The sequence below is a fragment of the Muntiacus reevesi genome, chromosome 7 (assembly GCF_963930625.1).
Source record: "Muntiacus reevesi chromosome 7, mMunRee1.1, whole genome shotgun sequence".
NCBI lineage: Eukaryota > Metazoa > Chordata > Mammalia > Artiodactyla > Cervidae > Muntiacus > Muntiacus reevesi.
Window position 1 is genome coordinate 65,550,048 of NC_089255.1, and position 21,231 is coordinate 65,571,278.

The following is a 21,231-nucleotide window of genomic DNA, read 5'->3' on the forward strand; positions in this document are numbered from 1 at the left end:
TCCATGGGAATCAATTTTCAGAGTAGGGCTGTCTATGAAATGTACACATCAAGTCCCCACCCTGACCCCCTGTCTATACACACACCCCTTTCTAGTTTTAAAATAAAATTTACCTTCATTTTACCTGAATTAAATCATTCTCACTGCAATGTAAGATTAATTTTAGGTACATTTGCTATATATTACACAGATTGGTACTGTGGTATGCTATAGCTTTAAGGGATTTGCTTATCCTATAATGTGGTTTTAAAAAATTCATTTCTAACTACAGTTATTGGAGATTTTACGTTTAACTTTGGTGCTTGGTGGCTGACCCCAATAGTAGCTTCAAACCCAAGGATTATGTTGAGTCTCCATTTAGCCTGATGCTCTCTTTGTATATTTTGACCCTTCTGTCGAAAGGTCATTTTGAACGGTATTTAAATTTTTTTTTGCCTTGAGTTTGCAGTCTTCATTTTAATCTTTCTGTTTGTTTTTTGCTCAGGGTAACTGTTCCACATTTTAAGATATATTAAAGTAATTTTGTTTTTGCTTATACATTGTATGTTCCTGGGCCAAAGGAATAACCTCTCTGATGAATGAAATCAGAGTTAAATAAAGGAGTAAAAACTGAAGCATTTGGAATAGACTTTACAAAATCAAATTTGCAAATGACATGTCGTGCGTGCACTGATTCTTTCTACATGTTTGAAATGCCAGTGTCTTATATTTTCCCCTTTGGGGTTTCCAGAACTGTTTGGAATGCTTTGCTTATGGGTAAGAGGCATAATCAATTAATTTGATGAGTTTAGTTAAAAAAGAGTTATTTTTTGTCAGTGAGTTCATTTTCTTCATTCATAATTATTCAGGATAGTTAACGAGAGAAGAGACAATATGTATTGACGCTGGAGTTTAATACAGCTTTATAACTGTTTCAACAAGTTGGTCGAGATGTATATGTTATGATGTTTCTTGTTGGTGTAGTTAAGTCAGTGTGGTCTTGCACTCATCTCTCTAGTGACATCTTAAAGGATGAACAACATTTAAATTTTTGAAGATTTCATTTTACTGGATTTTTGAAGATTTCATTTTCTGTTCAGTGTTTTTAAAAATATTACACAATTCTTAACTATATAGGTTAAGAAAACCTTTAAACATTTAAAATTAGTAGGCTTTATTACTTGCCTTTTAATTTGGAATAAATGTGAATGAATATGCTTTATGAATAGTGAATAGTAATACTTAAAATAGCTGTGACAAACCTAGACAGTGTATTAAAAAGCAAAGACATCACTTTTCCAACAAAGGTCCGGATAGTCAAAGCTATGGTTTTTCCAGTAGTCATATATAGATGTGAGAATTGGACCATAAAGAAGGCTGAGCACCGAAAAATTGATGCCTTTGAATTGTGGTGTTGGAGAAGACTCTTGAGAGTTCCTTGGACTGCAAGGAGATCCAACCAGTCAATCCTAAAGGAAATCAGTCCTGAATATTCATTGGAAGGACTGATGTTGAAGATGAAAGTCCAATACTTTGGCTACTTGATGTGAAGAGCTGACTTATTGGAAAAGACCCTGATGCTGGGAAAGATGGAGGGCAGAAGGAGGAAGGGCCGACAGAGAATGAAATGGTTGGATGGCATCACTCACTCAATGGACATGAGTTTGAGCAAGCTCTGGGAGATAGTGAAGGACAGGAGAGCCTGGCGTGCTGCAGTCCATGGGGTTCCAAAGACTTGGACATGACTTAAGTGACTGAACAACAACAGTACTTAAAATAGTAATACTCTGCTGGAATTTTATGGTTTTGTTTTTACATTTGCAGTTTTCTAAACTCTAGTTTGTTTCTGTAACTTTTCTTCAGGTTAGGTTTACAGATTGGAATCTTCACTGCTTACAGCTTTTCTGTACATCTGGTGCAGCATATTGGCTAATCCACTGTGCATAATAACTGTTAGCGACCCCATTCTTTCTCATTCATTCTTCAATCCTAGGGGTCTCAGCATAATCAAAGAAGGACGTGAATTAAGTTAATTGTGGTGTTCCTTCATTTTTACAGTTAAAGAAACAGTTAAATGAAACACATGCAAAACTTAGAACTGAACAAAGTGAAAGGCAGAAGGTAGCTGGTGACTTGCATAAGGTAAGACCCTGCTTGTCCTGAAGATGCCATATCACTATAATGTATTCTACTTTGAGTCTTAAGCCGACATACTGCTAACTCTGGATTTATTCTTTTGCATCATCCCATTAATTTGTTCTTAAATTTAAGCTGTTTGGTACATAGTTAGATAATTGGAACTAGATTTTTTGACTTGTTTTTCCATTTTCCTTAAGTTGCTGCTTCTTTTCATCATACTTATATAATTAATTGCTTTGTAAAGTACAGATTACATTTTGAATTCAATTGATATTACTCTTAAAAAATTTGGTTACATCTATACATTTTTTATTGGGATTTGCTTATATAGTGATTTACAAAGTATATTTCTTTGTATCTTCATGCTTCCTTGGTGGTTCAAATGGTAAAGAATCCACCTGCAATGCGGGAGACCTGTGTTTGAATCCTGGGTTGGGAAGATCCCCTGGAGAAGGGAAAGGCTACCCACTCCAGTATTCTGGCCTGGAGAATTCCATGGACAGAGGAGCCTAGCCTGGGGTCGCAAAGAGTCGGACACGACTGAGCGACTTTCACCTCACCTCATCTCACCTCATGTATCTAAAAGAAGTGTAGACCTCTGCTCTTTCAGAAATTTATGCCTTTATTTCTTTGTAGAAGTATGTTTCTCTTAATCTCACATAGATGGGTGATTTAGGATTACGTTTTTTATCCTTTGCGTTAATTTGACAAGTTATTTGTAATTCTGTTGAGATTTTTAATAGTGTAATTTGTATATGCTTTTATCAGAGCTTCTTTTGAGCTATGATTGTGTTTATAGGAGGTATAGTCAGCAAAACAAATATGTCACTTTCTGAAAGATTGAAGGAAATATTTCTGTTGGTTCTATATGATTATAGCTTATAATTATACTAAAGTCTAAGACTCTAGAGTTGGTTCAGATTTCTTTGATGCTGTGGCCAGTAGAGAGAATGTGAACTTAAAAAGTTTTGGAGCTCTGACTTAAATATATATAATACATTGCCAAGACTGAGCAATCTAATTTCCTTTGATACTTGATTTTAGTGTTTGACACTGGACAAACTACTAAAACATGCAATTTTAGCCTAACAATTTATTTTCTCAGAAGGTGCTTTAAAGATATTAAACAGGTGCTCAAAGATATGGATATGCCATGTTGTTTGGCATAAAATGACAACAATAGTTGATAGTAAACTGCCCCATATCTATGTAATAGAAATATTGTGTAACTCGTGATTGGAAATGCATGTAAATATTTACTGACATGTAAAAAGATAACAAAATTTTTCATGAAGTAATGTGTATGTTAAAAGCCCACTTACAGAACATTTTCTACCAATCTTCCATTAGGATGTATATGCCCTGATGAAGAATTCACATCAGGAATCAACAGACTCAAAGTTTTAGGATTTACTGGCCACCTATAGTTTCTTTCACATACTGTTTGTTTGTCTAACATGACTCTTTAAAATGTAAAAACCATTCTTAGCTTGTGAACTGTACAGTGTGGCTAGATTTGGCCAGCCTCTGATCTAGACTAATATCACTAATGTGATCTTGATCTAACCTAAATACCACTGAGGTTATTTCTGCTTTTAATTTCTTTATACATTTTCTTCATTGTTTGAACTTTTAAAAATGGTGAGCGTGTGTTTTTATAATCTGGTTGGGGAGACAGCTATTTGATTTTGGAGAAAAAACTTGAACAGGTTGACTTTTATGTTGTATTGTGAGAAGAGCTTTAGTTTTATACAAAATATGTAAGGGAATCACTCATTTTTTCATATATGTATATATAGTTATCTATCAATTGTAGTATTGATAGGCTCTATATTGCTTTCCTTACAGGCTCAACAGTCACTAGATCTTATCCAGTCAAAAATAGTAAAAGCTGCTGGAGACACTACTGTTATTGAGAATAGTGATGTTTCCCAAGAAATGGTATGCATTTTCTTTAGCTCCATATCTCTGGGCTAATTACCTTATAAATTATGTGAAGAGTGAAAAATGTACAAGATCCATCTCTGACTGAAAAAATGCCTTTGTAATGTGCTTCCATCAATTTTGTTGCATTCTTAACTCAAGGTCATCTTTTCTTTGAGTTATCTTATCTGAAATTCTGTGTTTTTATTAATGTTTGTTTTCACTTTAGCTTGGTGAGATATTACGTTAATGTTTAGGTTTGAGTTGGAGGTATGGTATACTACTTAAGACTGTAGACTCTGCTTCTTGCATTTGAATCCTGATTCTGTTGTTCAGTAGCTGTGTGACTACTTAGTGGAAACTCTTCAGCCTCTCTGGGCTTTAGTTGCTCCATGTATAAAAGGTAATGATAATAATACGTATTTTGTAGGATTGTTGAAGGGAATAAGTGAGTTACTATATAAAACACTTAGAATAGTGGGTAACCCGACAGTGCCTCAGATTTTGTAAGAGCTCAATATATCTTTGTTATTTTTCTGTTGTGAGTGTATTCTCCTTTGGCTCTTTGTACATTTTTTATGAAAGTAGAAAAGGATTTATGTCTGATATTCACAGATTCTTTATTTTTCCCTTTGTAGCCTAGTGACAACATTTATACAACATTAAACTTTCTTAGGTGCAGACTAACTTTACTACTAGGTAGCAAATACTGTTGCTCTGTGTGGTTTTTATTGTCAGTTTTCATGCCATCTTTCAGATTTTTTATATCTGTGTGTAAAACAATGGTAAAATATTTTCTGTTTTTGGTTGCCAGTGCCTTTTCTTTATGCTTAGGGTTTTTCATCTCTTTAATCTTTTTCTTAGGAGTCTTCTGAGAAGGAGACAATGTCTGTAAGTCTAAATCAGACTGTAACACAGTTACAGCAGTTGCTTCAGGCAGTAAACCAACAGCTCACAAAGGAGAAAGAACACTATCAGGTATTAGGTAAGAATAACTGAAGAATTGCTGTCTGTCCATGGATAATTGACATAGTGTGCGTGTGTGAATGTATATACAGTGTGTATTTACCATAAATATAAAAACTCTTGTTACCGTAGTGGAAATTTTCCCTCTGTGTCTCTCTGAAAACCTCCAAATGACAACGTTAGCTTTCTTGGAGTTTTATTTCCATTTTGTGCATACTTTGATCTTATACTTTGAAGAAAATACATACCTTTTTGAAAAAAATACATACCTTTTTTTTTTTAAAGTATATATAAGTTCCATGATTATAGCATTATACTTGTATACATTGCAAGGTCATAACCACCACAAGACTAGTTACCATCTGTCACCGTACAGTTGACCTTTTTCACTCTTGCCCACTTCAACTCCCTTCCCCTCTGGTAACCACTAAGCTGTTCTGTTTTGTGAGTTTTTGTTTTGTCTTATTTTGTCTTGTTTGTTTTGTTTTCTTTAGATTCCACATACTAGTGAAATCATGTTACTTGTCTTTCTCTGACTTAGTTTATTTAGCATAATACTTCCAAGTTCTAACCATGTTGTTGCAAATGGCAATATTTCCTTCTTTTTTTATGGCTGAGTAGTAATTCATTGTGTGTATGTGTGTGTTTACCATCTCTATCCATTCATTCATTAGTGGATACAGGTTGTGTCTATAAATCTTGGCTATTGTGAATAATGCTGCAATGAACAGAGCAGTGTATATACCCTTTTGAATTAGTATTTTCATATAGAAACACTTTTCTTTTCTTCTTTGACCTTTCACATAAGATGCTGAACTGAAAAATTGTCATCACAATTTACATTGGAAGCTGGGTTTTATTTAAGGTTGCTTATGGGCAATGGCACCCCACTCTAGTACTCTTGCCTGGAAAATCCCATGGACAGAGGAGCCTGGTGGGCTGTAGTCCATGGGGTCGCTATGAGTCGGACACGACTGAGCGACTTCACTTGCATTTTTCACTTTCATGCATTGGAGAAGGAAATGGCAACCCACTCCAGTGTTCTTGCCTGGAGAATCCCAGGGACGGGGGAGCCTGGTGGGCTGCCGTCTGTGGGGTCGCACAGAGTCGGACACGACTGAAGTGACTTAGCAGCAGTAACAGCAACAGCATGGGTAATCAAAGAAATACATTTTTTAATTCTTAAAGTGAGAGTCTTAGCTGAAGATAAATAAACCATCATTAGCCAAACTGTTATGAAATTTTATTGCCCATATTATGTTGATGAATTCATGTTGGTTCCTGGGTTTTACCTGTTTTAAGAATGACTTAAGTCACAATGCCTTGGGTAATTAAAATGTTCTGGTATGCACTGAATATTTTAGATATTCTTCTTTTGAAGCTGTTTGTTCTGTAATAATCATGCTGTCCTGGAGATCAGTTGAGTGGCCTGTGCAACGCCATGGGGCAACTTAGCACTGAATTCTCTCTTTCAGCACTCAAATTTAGGACTCTATGTAAAGGCCTCAGCATAGGTTAGTGAAAGTTGCTCAGTCATGTCTGACTCTTTGTGCTCCATGGACTATACAATCCTTGGAGTTTTGCTGGCCAGAATACAATTTTGTAGCCATTCCTTTCTCCAGGGATCGAACCCAGATCTCCTGCATTGCAGGCAGATTCTTTACCAACTGAGCCACCAGGGAAGCCCCAGAATAGGTTAGGTGCCCTGAAAAAGTTGGGAGGGACCTGTGTCTTGATTCCAGGGGCATTCTTTCTCACTTGTAGATTGATTGTTCTCTTGTCTGCCTTAGTACATACTCTTCTTTAAACTGTTATTTCAGGTCAGTTACCTCTATGAAGACTTTGCACATAAACTCAACTCATTCTTCTGATTGGTCAATAACAAAAATTATATCTCAATCTTTTATCCTTGGTAAGCTGACTCCTCAGTTGCCTAGAGTTAAACTTCTACCACTTTACCACTGTCTCCTAACTGAGAAAATAACCTTGCTTCCTGTGTCCCAGGGCAGCTTTCCTTCCCACATCTTCAGTCCTGTTTTCTTCTCCACATACTGCTTCTGTTTAGTCTTGAAAACATGCTCAAATATATTATTTTAACTTTATGCTTCAGGATACCATCCTAGTTTTTTTTTGTTTGTTTCACTGCTTAAAATTTTTTAAAAGAAGAAACTATCCTCACGGTATCTACTTCTTTACTTGCTACTCTCTTCTCTGGAGAAAGGCTTCTTTTTCTGCTGTTCCAGGAACTGGTTGAAATGACCTGTCATTCCTTGTCATTCATTAGTGATTTCCTAATTGCTGGAGCTAATACAGGATCTTCTTTTGCACACAGGATACTGCGAATAGTTATGAATTCTAAATATGGTGAGGTCAGTTCATAGAAGGATTTCATTTCTGAGAACCTGCAAAATTATAAGCTGTCCTGTTACCCTTTTCTTTTAGGCCTTGTCAATAATATCCCACTAGCATCTCAAAAGTATTCTCTAGTTACTTTCTTTTTTTTTTTCTCAGACATGTGGTCTGAACCATTTTGGCTTGCCTGTTTCCACTTTGGTCTAAATCATATAAAATTTGAGCCTTACACTGATCATCAGTAATAACACTTTTATTTTTCAGATTTTTTTCTTCCTGGTTTATAAAATTACAGTGTGTAATTTGTTAAAAGAAATACATATACCCTGGCAACACAACTAAAACTGAACTGTTGTTTAGCAGGAAGCTTAAGTGATAACTCAACATTCTTTTGTCAGCTGGTGAACATAAGTCCACTTTTTGGCAAGTGAAAGGGTGGTTGAGTGATCAGTAGTATATCATGCAGGTTAGATGGATCGTATGAATTTAGAGGTCCACCAGCACTTGAGAACTCTCCTTGCATAGGTTCTATCCAGCACTGACAATGATCATCCTTCTGTAGGGATCCCTTGGTTCCCACAACTTTTCTTTATGCTTTTTAAATGTTGTGTTGCCCTTAGTTTTTTAACCTCAGCCATCATTTTTGCTCAGTGTATACTCCCTCTTGTTAACTCTTTTAAAACTATCAATACTACTGGATGATTAAATTGGAAATACAAATTTTTTAATCATCAGAATTTATAGGTTACTGTCTGATGTCAAGAATCTTCTCTTTTTCCCCCCTATTTTATTCAGGTATAGTTTATTACTTTTTTAAAAATTGAAGTATGGTTAATTTACAATCTTGTTTTAGTTTATGGTATACAGCACACACACACATGTATTTTAATATCTTTTCCATTATATTCAGTTCAGTTCAGTCGCTCAGTCATGTCCAGCTCTTTGTGACCCCATGCACTGTAGCACGCCAGGCCTCTCTGTCCATCACCAACTCCCAGAGTCTACCCAAACTCATGTCCATCAAGTTGGTGATGCCATCCAACCATCTCATCCTCTGTCATCCCCTTCTCCTCCTGCCCTCAATCTTTCCAAGCATCAGGGTCTTTTCCAATGAGTCAGCTCTTTGTATCAGGTGGCCAAGGTTTTGGAGTTTCAGCTTCAACATCAGTCCTTCCAGTGAACACCCAGGCCTGATCTCATTTAGGATGGACTGGTTGGATCTCCTTCCAGTCCAAGGGACTCTCAAGAGTCCTCCCCAACACCACAGTTCAAAAGCATCAATTCTTCGGCACTCAGCCTTCTTTATAGTCCAACTCTCACATCCATACATGACTACTGGAAAAACCATAGCCTTGACTAGGCAGACCTTTGTTGACAAAGTAATGTCTCTGCTTTTTAATATGCTGTCTAGGTTGGTCATAACTTTCCTTCCAAGGAGTAAGCGTCTTTTAATTTCATGGCTGCAATCACCATCTGCAGTGATTTTGGAGCCCAAAAAATAAAATCAGCCACTGTTTCCACTGTTTCCCCATCTATTTGCCATGAAGTTCTTGCCTTGGAAATGGAGAAGCCTGGTGGGCTATAGTCCATTGGGTTGCAGAGTCGGACATAACTTAGCAACTAAACAACAGCAATAACATATTAACTCTTTTTGGGTTTTTTGAAGAACCTCCATACTGTTTTCTGTATTGGCCGAACCAATTTACATTCCCACTAGGAGTCTTACTTCTTAGTATGTATTTCAAGTGCATATGAATTGTTTAAGGTAATGCTGTACATTTTCAGTATGGGAAAAGCTATTTTTAAAAGGCAAAAATGAGAGAGAGAATATATAGTAAAATTTACTTTTCTAAATCCGAATACAGAGAACTTAACATTGCTGTGAATTGTAGGGGTAGGTGTATTTATCTTGTATCCTTAATTTGTAAAACATTAATCTTCTTTTCTCCTGGAAGTCTGCCTACTCATCTCCTATTCTTCTCTCCCCACCCCACCACCTCTCCAAAAAGAAGGCTATCATTCCCCCATGGTTTTTTAAAAATATATATTTATTTATTTAATGGCTATGTTGGGTCTCAGTTGCAGCACTCTGGCTTCTGTCTAGTTGTGGACTTGGGCTTAGCTGCTCTGCAGCCTGTGGGATCTTAGTTTCTAGACCAGGGATAGAACCTGTGTCCCCTGAATTGGAGGCAAATTCTTAACCAGTGGATCACCAGGGACGTCCGTCCCCTGTGCTTTTAATTAGAGTAATTTTTTTTAATAGCTTTGGACTGATAACGCTAGTATTTTGTAGTATAAATTTTTTTTGTTTTTAGATATCTACTTTTTCTCATGTTGCATATTGCCTGGTTTCTAAGTGTTCCAAGTGTATATCTGACCACACCAGAAAACTTTATTACCCTAGTGTCTTTGTTTGGCTGCTATAACAAAAGTCTTATATACAAGCTTAAGCAGTTGAGATTTTTTTTTTCACAGTTTTGGAGGCTGGGGGAGTCTCAGATCAAGGCACCAGTAGATTCTGTCAGATGAGACCCACTTCCTGGTTTAAAGGTGGCCATCTTCTTTTGTGTCCTCACCTGGCAAAAGGGGCAGTGGCGCTTTCTGGGATTCTTTGTATAAGTGTATTAATCCCATTCATGAGTGGAGTCTCCTAAGGGCCCCATTTCAAATACCATTACCATGGGGGTTAGAATCTTAACATAGGAATTCTGAGGGAGAGGGCGACACAAACACTGAGACATCACCACCCAGGGTCCCTTACCTGGAACCTGTTTGTGGAATCATGTGGAAGAAGGATGATGGTTTTAACAGCTAACACTTTGTAAGTGTTCCTCTAAGAATGAACATGCTTCTGACATGTGGTCAATCATTTAAGTATTCACAACAACCCAGTGCAGTAGATAGGTAGGGATTGTTAATAATAATCCCTTCTTATATTATAATTCCCATTTTACAAGACAGAGCCACAGGGGTTCTGTAAATGTCCAAAGTCACGCAGCTGGAACTAGTTGAGCCGGGATTTAAATTAAGGTGGTCTGTCTGAGCCCAGGCCCTGAGCCCTTAATCTGTGCTTTTCTCCTCGTTACTTCTAGCACTGGGTGTTCTGACCCTTGTTGTCATTGCTTTCTTTTCTCCTCATTCTATCTAACCCTCTCTTGCCAGCCTCTAGTTTCTTCCTTCAGTCCTGGCTTTTTGCTGAATTTGATATTTAGTTTGTCAGTAGTGAATTGGAGAGACTTTTAATGTATCCAGGAAAAATTGAGATGAAATTTTGTTTATGTGTTTGGTATATATGTGCCCTCCTTACTCCCTTTAACAAGTAGATTTTTTAACGATACGGTTGTCTTTTGTTTCTGAAAGAAAAAAGTTCTTTTTTGGTGTATTGAAGTATTAGAGTTCATGTTTCAGATAAAGACTAGCTTCTATTTCTATACTTTACACTTAATTGTAATATGGAGCTTCATTTTCTATAATGTGTTTACATAGCACTTCTTAGTTTAACATACCAGTGGCCTATGTAGACTTTCTGATTGGCTGTTAATCTTGCTTCAATTATAGTATGTGATAGCCAGTGATTACTTTTAACTTTCTGATTGCTTCTTTTCACCTCACCTTTGTGAAGAATTTCACACATAGTGAGAAGTTGAAAGAATATATAACACTCAGTCACCCTTCAACTGCTTCATCTTTTTATTTGTGTATACATACTTTGTTGCTGTTAAACCATTAGAAAGTAACTTTGAGATAACATGATCTTTTTATCCCTAGCACATAAGTGTGCATCTCAAGAACAAAGATATTCTCTTATAAATCTATAGTATCCCTGTCACATCCCAAATCACTAAAACAGTAATTCTATAATATCACCCCTTTTTTAAGCGTATATTCAGGTGTCTCTACTTATACCTGGAACATCTTTTTAGTTAACTTTTTTCCAAACCAGGATCCAGTCACATGTTGCATATGGTTAAATCCTTTTAGTTTTTTTTAATGGCTTTTGAGGTTTAATTTCTTTGGTCATTTTATCTGATTTGGAAAGCTTCAAAAGGCCTTAGAAAATCTCTGAAACTTAAATTATTTATTTGTGGGTGGAGAGTTGTAAATTTCAGTCTCTTTTCAGTGCTGTTGATTTGTCTTATTAGCTTTATAGTCTCTTGAGTAGAGCAGTAATACAAATGGATTCCCAATGTTGTTTTCTTAAATGTTTTCTAAATAGGGTTCAAAATCCCTACATTATTCTCAGTTTGGTCTGAGGTTTTGGCTCACATATTTTAAAATCCATCTGAAAACTTCTTCTGAATCCTGAGATTTTTCTCTTATTTTTGATTACCATTAGTATTGATCTGATTTTAGTTGAAAGGGCCATGCTAGATCAAATGGAATATGTACCTTTGGTGTTTGACAGATGTCTTCTGATTGTCTTTTGTTTCTTTGTTTTAAAATGAATTTGTTTCTTTCTGATCTTTTGCAGAGTGAAGTAATTGGGAAGCTGTTCATTCAAGGATAACAGAAGGCATTGTATTATATTTTGCCAAATTAAAGCCTTATTTATGTTTTCACCCTTTCTACTTTGTCAGAAACACTGAACAGAGTTTTGTCTTTTCTAATCCTTGTTAGACTACTGATTTAAAGAGAGAAAAAAGCCAACTCTGTAGACACCTTCAGAGTTTAGTTTTATAATAAAAACTGTTTGAATAATTAGACCTTTACATTCCTGAAGATAAAATAAACGTGTAATCTTTTATCTTATTTTGCTCAATAAAATTGTTCAGAAGATCAAAAGTGGTAAAGACAATGTAAAATTTAACATTTTAATACTGATGTACACTGTTTTACTTAACATTTTGGGGAGTAACTGCCTCTGACTTCAACTCAAGAAAACACTTTTGTTGCTAATGTAATCGGTTTTTGTAATGGCGTCAGCAAATAAAGGGATGCTTATTATTCAAATGTGTTGTGATTTTCATTGAGCTTTAACAAATTTCATTAGCACTTCAGAGCAGCATAGTTTGGAGCACAGTCATTCTTTGCTACTTCAGACAAGGTAGGCTTGTTGCGTGTATCCATTCTCAGCTGGAGCTCTGGTCTTCTCTGTGGTTGTGTGCCGTGTAAACTGTGTCCTGAAGTTCTGTGGCTTATAGAAAGGATGGGGGCAAGTGTTTAAGCTTTCAGGCTTACCACCCTCACTTTAGGTAGAAGAGCTTTATTTTTATTACCAGTGTTATTTTGAGTAATAATTAACTTTTTAGTTTCCTTCTTATCAGATACTGTTACACAGACTACATATGTTATCCTTTTTGTTTTGGACTAGTTGATACCATGTTTTATCTTTTGTTTTCTTTTTAATAATTAGGTGAAGACACTGAGCATTTAGATGCTAATTAAGCATTGGCAAATGTCTTATGCCATTGAGTATTACAGTAGCTGTTGACCATATGGTGACCTGCTTGCTGGTTCAGCTGTGCTTCTACCATGGAGCCTTTCCATTCTGTTTTCTTTCTGCTAAAACTCTCTCCTCTTGGATATCAGTCTTCACTGGTTCCCTCACCATCATGAAATCTGCTTAAATGTCACATTTTTCGTTAGATCTTCACCATCTAGTATGCCCCCCCTACCATATCCCACTACCTGTTTGGTCTATAACATTAATAGTCTTCCCGTATATTACTGGGTCATTCCCTATACCCCTCTCTATCAAAAAGTAAGCTCCAGGAGTGCCAGAATAATCTCTCTTGTTCTTTGCTTTATCCCAAGCCTTGAGGAAGTGCTTGTTTTAACTGTGCTCAAATATTTCAATGAATGAATGGGTGAAATTAATTTTTATTGTTTATTTGGCCATGCTGCACAGCTTATGGGATCTTAGTTCCCTGATCAGGGATCAAACCCGGCAGTGACCTCTGGACCTAACCTCTGGACCACTAGGGAATTCCCCAAATTCATTTATATACCTTGAGGATTATCTAAAGTGCCTTCACCACATAGCACATGCACCAGATAGTATTTCTAACGTATGTGGAGGTAAACTGAAAAGACTGCTCATGGCCTTCGGGCTACCCCAGGCCTTACTGGGCTGCTTTCAGCAAACTACTGGGAAATTGGTCTGAAGGCCAGCCAGACACCATCTCATCATTATCTCTTTTCCTTTTGCCATTGCCTTTACTTCCCCGGTGACTCACCTGTAAAGAATCTGCCCACAATGCAGGAGCTGCAGGTGATGTGGGTTTGATCCCTGGGTTGGGAAGATCCCCTGGAGGAGGGCACAGCAACCCACTCCAGTGTTATCTCCTGGGAAATCCCATGGGCAGAGAAGCCTGGCGGGCTGTAGTCCACAGGGTTGCAAAAAGAGTTGGACGTGACTTAGCTTGGCATAGCATGGTATAAAGTATTCATATCTCTGCCATCTGAAAAAACAAATCCAGCATTCCGTGTTTTAACCTCTTCTTGCTGTTTTTGTCCTTTCAGAGCTTATTTTCTCAGAACTGTGTATTTGTATTATGTCTGTTGATTTGGGGAAAAAAAATTGCAAGAGATTTTAAGGACTTGGTGTAATCTCTTATTAATTTCTGTTCCCTCCCTCAACATCCCAACCTAATACGTATTCATCTTTTTGCCTCTGAGGTGGCAAGAAGTTTGCAGTTAGGTGCAGTTGTAATTGCTGGTGGTTATTAAAGTATTGAAAGTTTGGTTCCTGTTACTTACATCAGTTTGTCCTACTTCCTTACTCCAGAATCACATAGGAATAGCTTTTCACACTCCCTTTCAATTCTTCAGATATGCCAAGACAGCTCCATGTTCTCTGAAGTCCATTTCCCTCTAGGTTAAATATCCTCAGTTCCTTAGTTGTCCTGAATGATGGAAGGCTAAACAAGCCTTCTTGTCTTACCCATTCCCAGCTTTTCATCCTTCCCCAGTGTGCTATATGCCAATTGCTGGGAGAGGGCGAGAGCATCAAAACAGGGCACCCATGTCCTCAGACTCTAGTGGCTCCTCTTGTCACTGTTGCAGCCAGTTGAGGTAGAGAGCCCTAAGAAAATTTGTCAGAAGGACAAGGACTACTGGAAGGGGAGAAATGACCAGTGTAGTTGACAGCAGGCATCTTGATCCTTAAAAAGAGTGGAGAGTTGTGGAAGGGAGTGACGGGATACCTGAGAAGCAGGCTATACCCTTCAGTTTGGTGTAGCAAAGCTAGTATATTTCTGGGAGCTCACTCACATTGTGTAAATCATCCAGGCTTGTGTTCACCCCAACTGCAAGGAGGCAGTAGCTGTATTTGCCCATGGAGGGTTTGAGCCAGAACCAGATTTTTCACACATCTTGCATCCCAGGGGGAAATACACATGGGCATCTGCCACTTGTGGGATCTGCTTGTAGATGGCATGGACAGGAGGAGCAGTGACCACCAGAGGAGGGCTGCAGGTGAGTAAAGAGGTGTTTGTCCCTTGACCGCATTCGTCATCTGGGTCCCCAGAGAAGGGAGAGCAAAGAAGGAGTTAAAGAACAGACTCCTTGGTGCTGCCACTAAGGCCAGTGACACTTACTTGTGCTTGCGTTAACTACAGTTACAAGAGAGTTGTGGGAATCTGCTCGGGATGGGCTTGAGAGAAGAGGGAAGTGCTGCTCAAAGATGCTGCTTGGGAAAATGAGGCTGAAGCCAAATCCAGGCCCTTTTACCAACTGGTTGATAAATTTTTCTCTTTCTTCTTGACTCAGTTTTTGCCGTTTTATGTTTTTCTTGGAAATTGGGAAATTTCATATTCATTCGATTATGACAAGCTGATACATAATCACTTACACAACTTAGCACATGCCAGACATTTTAAAAGTACTTTCCTGAGTGGAGTTAATTCATTTAATCCTCACCAGAATTTATTGAAGGGGTGCTTTTATCATCATCCCCATTTTATAAATAAGGAAGTTGAGACGCTGGGGCTGGGGGCGGCAGTTTGGACAATGAAACAAGGTCTCACAGCTGCTGACTGGAGGAACTAGGATTCCATCCTCCAACTTAAAGTTTCTGGCCTACTCTTATTGGCACACTGATAAATATATTCACATATATATGTGTGTGTTACTATGTGCATAATTTAAATTTATAATTGAAAAAATACTGTATAGTTTTTTAACCCTACTTTTCCCTGATGTTATTATATACCTTCTCATTTTTCTCTTCATTGTACTTTCCAAGGGATTTTCTACCTGAGTGATTCTCAAACGTGTGGTTTTCGGGGCACTGGGCTTCCCTGAGGCACTTTGCAGAACTCTGAAAGGTCAGAACTACTTTGATAATACTAAGCTGTTATTTGCCTTTTTCGCTGATGGTGTTAAAACAAGTAGGTAAAACTACTGGTGCTTTAGCAAGGATCGGAACAGTGACTCCAAGCTGTTTTAGTAGTTACTGTATTTTCACCACTATTCACTCCCATAAAGACATTGGATTCACTGGAGAATGTCTTTTCTGATGAGATCAGTAGTGGTATTAATGAATGTGGTTATTTGGTATATATAATGAAATGTGTCAACATTTAGAAGATCTGTATAACTCAGTGAACCAGAATTTTTCAAATGACCAATGTACAATGTTACAAAATCAAGCTTGGGTAAAAGATTCATTCAAAAAACAAGATAAACTAATGAATTTTAATGTGACAGAGTGCAAAAGGTCCATTGATAGAGTTTCAGACTCTGTATTACAATTAATCTTTAAGAAATTGCCACATCTGAAATGGCTACTTTTCCAATGACATTTCTGTGTGAGGTCATATTTTTTTCTTATACTCCAAAGAAAATGACCTGTCACAACAAATTCAATGTATTAATAGAAACAGTTGTCTTCATGTAAAGCAATGCTGGTCTTCTCACTACATCTTTTTGGTTTATTTGTTTTAGGAAATGAAGTTACATTTCTTGAGAACATGTTCATTTTTATTTTAAAATAAATGTTTGTAATTTACTTGAAAACTCAACAGTGGCCTCAGGCCTGGAAAAGGTCAGTTTTCATTCCAATCCCAAAGAAAGGCAATGTCAAAGAATGCTCAAACTACTGCACAATTGCACTCATCTCACATGCTAGTAAAGTAATGCTCAAAATTCTCTAAGCCAGGCTTCAGTAATATGTGAACCATGAAGTTCCAGATGTTCAAGCTGATTTTAGAAAAGGCAGAGGAACCTGAGATCAAATTGGCCAACATCCGCTGGATCATAGAAACAGCAAGAGAGTTCCAGAAAAACATCTATTTCTGCTTTATTGACTATGCCAAAGCCTTTGACTGTGTGGATCACAATAAGCTGTGGAAAATTCTGAAAGAGATGGGAATACCAGACCACCTGACCTGTCTCTTGAGAAACCTGTATACAGGTCAGGAAGCAACAGTTAGAAGTGGACATGGAACAACAGACTGGTTCCAAAGAGGGAAACGAGTACGTCAAGGCTGTGTATTGTCACCCTGCTTGTTTAACTTATATGCAGAGCACATCATGAGAAATGCTGGGCCAGAAGGAGCACAAGCTGGAATCAAGATTTCTGGGAGAAATATCAATAACCTGATAAGCAGCTGACACCACCCTTATGGCAGAAAGTGAAGAGGAACTAAAGAGCCTCTTGACGAAGGTGAAAGAGGAGAGTGAAGAAGTTGGCTTAAAGCTCAACATTCAGAAAACTAAGATAATGGCATCTGGTCCCATCACTTCATGGCAAATAGATGGGGAAATAGTGGCTGACTTTATTTTTCTGGGCTCCAAAATCACTGCAAATGGTGATTGCAGCCATCAATTTAAAAGACACTTACTCCTTGGAAGGAAAGTTATGACCAACCTAGACAGCATATTAAAAAGCAGAGACATTACTTTGTCAACAAAGGTCCGTCTAGTCAAGGTTATGGTTTTTCCAGTAGTCATGTATGGATGTGAGAGTTGGACTATAAAGAAAGCTGAGAGCTGAAAAATTGATGCTTTTGAACTGTGGTGTTGGAGAAGACTCTTGAGAGTCCCTTGGACTGCAAGGAGATCCAACCAGTCCATCCTACAGGAGATCAGTCCTGGGTGTTCATTGGAGGGACTGATGTTGAAGCTGAGACTCCAATACTTTGACCACCTGATGCGAAGAGCTGACTCATTGGAAAAGTCCCTGATGCTGGGAAAGATTGAAGGCAGGAGGAGAAAGGGATGACAGAGGATGAGATGGTTGGATGGCATCACCGACTCGATGGATATGAGTCTGAGTAACCTCTAGGAGTTGGTGATGGACAGGGAGGCCTGGCATGCTGCGGTTCATGGGGTCGCAAAGAGTTGGACATGACTGAGCGACTGAACTGAACTGAATTTACTTGGTTTAACTTTTACTACATTGAATATTAATAGAAATAACAAAAAAGTTTTTAAAAGTGTAAAGGAGTTCTGAGATTAAAAAATTGATGGCTGCAGGTCTAAAATACTGTTCTTTTTCAATGGTTTTTAAAATTACACTGGGCAGTTCTATCAGCACTTTCTTGTATTTTGTTTTATATTTAATTCGTCTGTGGCTTTATCATTTTTCAGTCCTCTTTCTTTGCATTTATTTTGTTACATTTCATCAACATACTGTCTTTAAATTTTAATTCATTTATTTTCAATTTTTCTTATTTTCTATTTCCTTTTAGAGGCTGTAAGTTTTCCTTTGGATTTTTTTGTATCCCACAGATTTTGCTATGTAGGAATTTTGTGGTCTTTCAGTTCTTACAATCATGAATATTTCAAATATACAGAAAGTCATGGAAAATAATTGAAAAAACTTGTGTACCCCAGTCAATATAAAATATTAACATTTTATCGTATTTTTTCAAATAAAAAGAACACAACAGTTGATACAGTTGAGGCATTTTGTATACCTCTCCCTGATCCCATTCCTGTCCCTCTCCAGAGGTAGCCATTGCACTCAAAGTAATGTTTACCATTTAATTTTTTTGAAGTATAGTTAATTTACAGTAGGTGTTAGTTTTAGGTGTACAGCATAGTGATTGAGTTTTTGCAGATTATATTCTATTATAGGTTACTATAAGATAATGGGCATCCCTGTTGCTATACAGTAAATCCTTGTTGCTTATCTATTTTATACATAGTAGATTGTTAATCTCATACCCTTAATTTAACCCTCCCCTCTTCCTGCCTCCCTTTGGTAACCACAGGTTTGTTTTGTGTATGTTTGAGTCTGATTCTGTTTTGTGTATGTAATCATTTGTATTGTTTTTTAGATTCTACATATCAGTTCAGTTCGGTCGCTCAGTCATGTCCGACTCTTTGTGACCCCATGGACTGCAGCACATCAGGCTTCCCTGTCCATTCATCACCAACTCCTGGAGGTTACTCAAACTCATGTCCATGGAGTCGGTGATGCCATCCAACCATCTCATCCCCTGTCATCCCCTTCTCCTGCCTTCAGTCTTTCCCAGCATCATGGTCCTTTACAATGAGTCAGTACTTCCCATCACGGGCCAAAGTTTTGGAGTTTCAGCTTCAGCATCAGTCGTTCCAATGAATATTCGAGGTTGGTTTCCTTTAGGATGGACTGGTTGGATCTCCTTGCTGTTCAAGGGACTCTCAAGAGTCTTCTCTTGAGTGTTTGCAGCCGCTGCCGCGCCGCCATCACTCTCCAACGCCAGTGCTGCCTCTAGCTCACCGAGCTCCAGCCGAAGGAGAAGAGGGGTAAGTAAGGAGGTCTCTCTACCACGGCTCGTACAAAGCAGACTGCCCGCAAATCGACCGATGGTAAAGCACCGAGGAAGCTACTCGCCACAAAAGCCGCTCGCAAGAGTGCGCCCTCTACTGGAGGGGTCATTACTGGCCTGGTACTGTGGCACTCCGTGAAATCAGATGTTATCAGAAGTCCACTGAACTGATTCGCAAACTTCCTTTCCAGCGTCTGGTGCGGGAAATTGCTCAGGGCTTCAAAACAGACCTGCGCTTCCAGAGCGCAGCTATTGGTGCTTTGCAGGAGGCAATGAGGCTTATCTGGGTGGCCTTTTTGAAGACACCAACCTGTGTGCTATCCATGCCAAACGTGTAACAGTTATGCCGAAAGATATCCAGCTAGCATGCCACATACGTGGACAACTGCTTAAGAATCCACTATGATGGGAAACATTTCATTCTTAAAAAAAAAAAAAAAAAATTCTTTTCTTCCTGTTATTGGGTAGTTCTGAATGTTAGATATTTTTTTTTCCATGGGGTCAAAAGATACCTAAGTATATGATTGCAAGTGGAAAAATAGGGACAGAAATCAGGTATTGGCAGTTTTTCCATTTTCATTTGTGTGTGAATTTTTAATATAAATGCAGGGACATAAAGCATTAATGCAAGTCAAAATGTTTCAGTGAACAAGTTTCAGCAGTTCAACTTTATAACGATTATAAATCTGTTAAATTTTCTGGACAATGCCAGCATTTGGATTTTTTTAAAACAAGTAAATTTCTTACTGACTGCAAAAAAAAAAAAAAAAAAGAAAAAGTCTTCTCCAACATCACAGTTCAAAAGCATCAATTCTTCGGCGCTTAGCTTTCTTTATAGTCCAACTCTCACATCCATACATGACTATTGGAGAAACCATAGCTTTGACTAGACGAACCTTTGTTGGCAAAGTAATGTCACTACTTTTTATATAGATGATGTATAGTGTTTGTCTTTCTCTGTCTGATTTACTTCATTAAGCATAATATTCTCTAGGTTCATCCATGTTGCTGCAAATGGCAGTATTTAATTCTTTTTTTATGGCTGAGTAATATTCCCACACCTACATCTTCTTAACCCAATTGTCTGTTGATGGACACTTGGGTTGTTTCCATGTTTTGTCTATTGTAAATAATGCTATGAGCTTTGGTGTGTATGTATTTTTTTCAGATAAGTTTTTTCACTTTTTTTCTGGATATATTCTCAGGAATGGAATTGTTTGATCATATGATAGTTCTGTTTTTAGTTTCTTAAGGAACCCCCATACTGTTTTCCACAGTGGCTGTACTAATTTCCCTTTCTACCAACAATATCGGAGGATTCCTTTTCCTCCACATTTTCTCCAGCATTTGTTACTGGCATAATTTGTTGATGATGGCCATTCTGACAGGTGTGAGGTGGTATCGTGTGGTTTTGATTTGCATTTCTCTAATGGTTAGTGATGCCAACCACCTTTCTGCATGCTTGTTAGTCACCTGTGTCATCTTTGGAGAATGTCTATTCAGGCCTTCTGCCATTTTCTTGATTATTTGCTTTTTTAAATGTTGAATTGTACTAGCTGTCTATGTATTTTGGATATTAACCCCTTGTTAGTTGCATCATTTGCAAATACTTTCTCCCATTCACTAGGCTGTCTTCATTTTGTTGATGCTTTTCTTTGCTGTGCAAATATTTGTAAGTTTAATTAGGTACTATTTGTTTTTGCTGCTTTCTTTTGGCTTAAGGGAGTGATCCAAGAAAATATTGCTATAATTTATATCAAAGAGTGTTCCACCTATGTTCTCTTCTAGGAGTTTTATGTTTTCAGGTCTTAGGTTTAGGTCTTTGAAGCATTTTGAGTTTCTTTTTTTTTAATATGGTGTGAGGGAATCCTCTGATCTCATTGTCTTACATGTAGCTGTCCAGTTTTCCCAGAACCACTTGTTGAAGAGAGTGTCTTTTCTCCACTGTCTATTCCTGCCTCCTTTGTTGTAGACTAATTGATTGTAGGTATGTGGGTTTATTTTTGCGCTCTCTGTTCTGTTGATCTGTGTGTCTATTTTTGTGCTAATACTGTGCTATTTTTTTTTTTAAATTTTTTGTATTATCAGAGAAATTTGTGCAACTTAAATTTCTTTTATTTAAAAAAATTTTTATTGAAGTATACTGGATTTTGTGTTTTATATGTACAGCAAA

At 37.6% G+C, this 21,231-nt stretch overlaps 1 protein-coding gene and 1 pseudogene across 10 annotated transcripts in view; both read left to right on the plus strand.

Moving 5' to 3' along the window:
- The window catches only part of KTN1 (kinectin 1), a 105,133-nt gene extending 92,824 nt beyond the window's left edge, over nt 1-12,309 (plus strand). For all 10 annotated transcript variants that reach the window (XM_065941870.1, XM_065941876.1, XM_065941868.1 and 7 more), the window contains 4 exons: nt 2,038-2,121; nt 3,967-4,059; nt 4,906-5,026; nt 11,831-12,309. In XM_065941870.1, the coding sequence (XP_065797942.1) occupies nt 2,038-2,121; nt 3,967-4,059; nt 4,906-5,026; nt 11,831-11,835 (303 nt within the window). In that variant the 3' untranslated portion in view covers nt 11,836-12,309. The remainder of the gene's footprint in view (nt 1-2,037; nt 2,122-3,966; nt 4,060-4,905; nt 5,027-11,830) is intronic.
- Nucleotides 12,310-14,696: 2,387 nt separating this feature from the next.
- On the plus strand, nt 14,697-19,526 carry LOC136172645 (histone H3.3A-like; annotated as a pseudogene).
- The last annotated feature ends 1,705 nt before the right edge of the window (nt 19,527-21,231 follow it).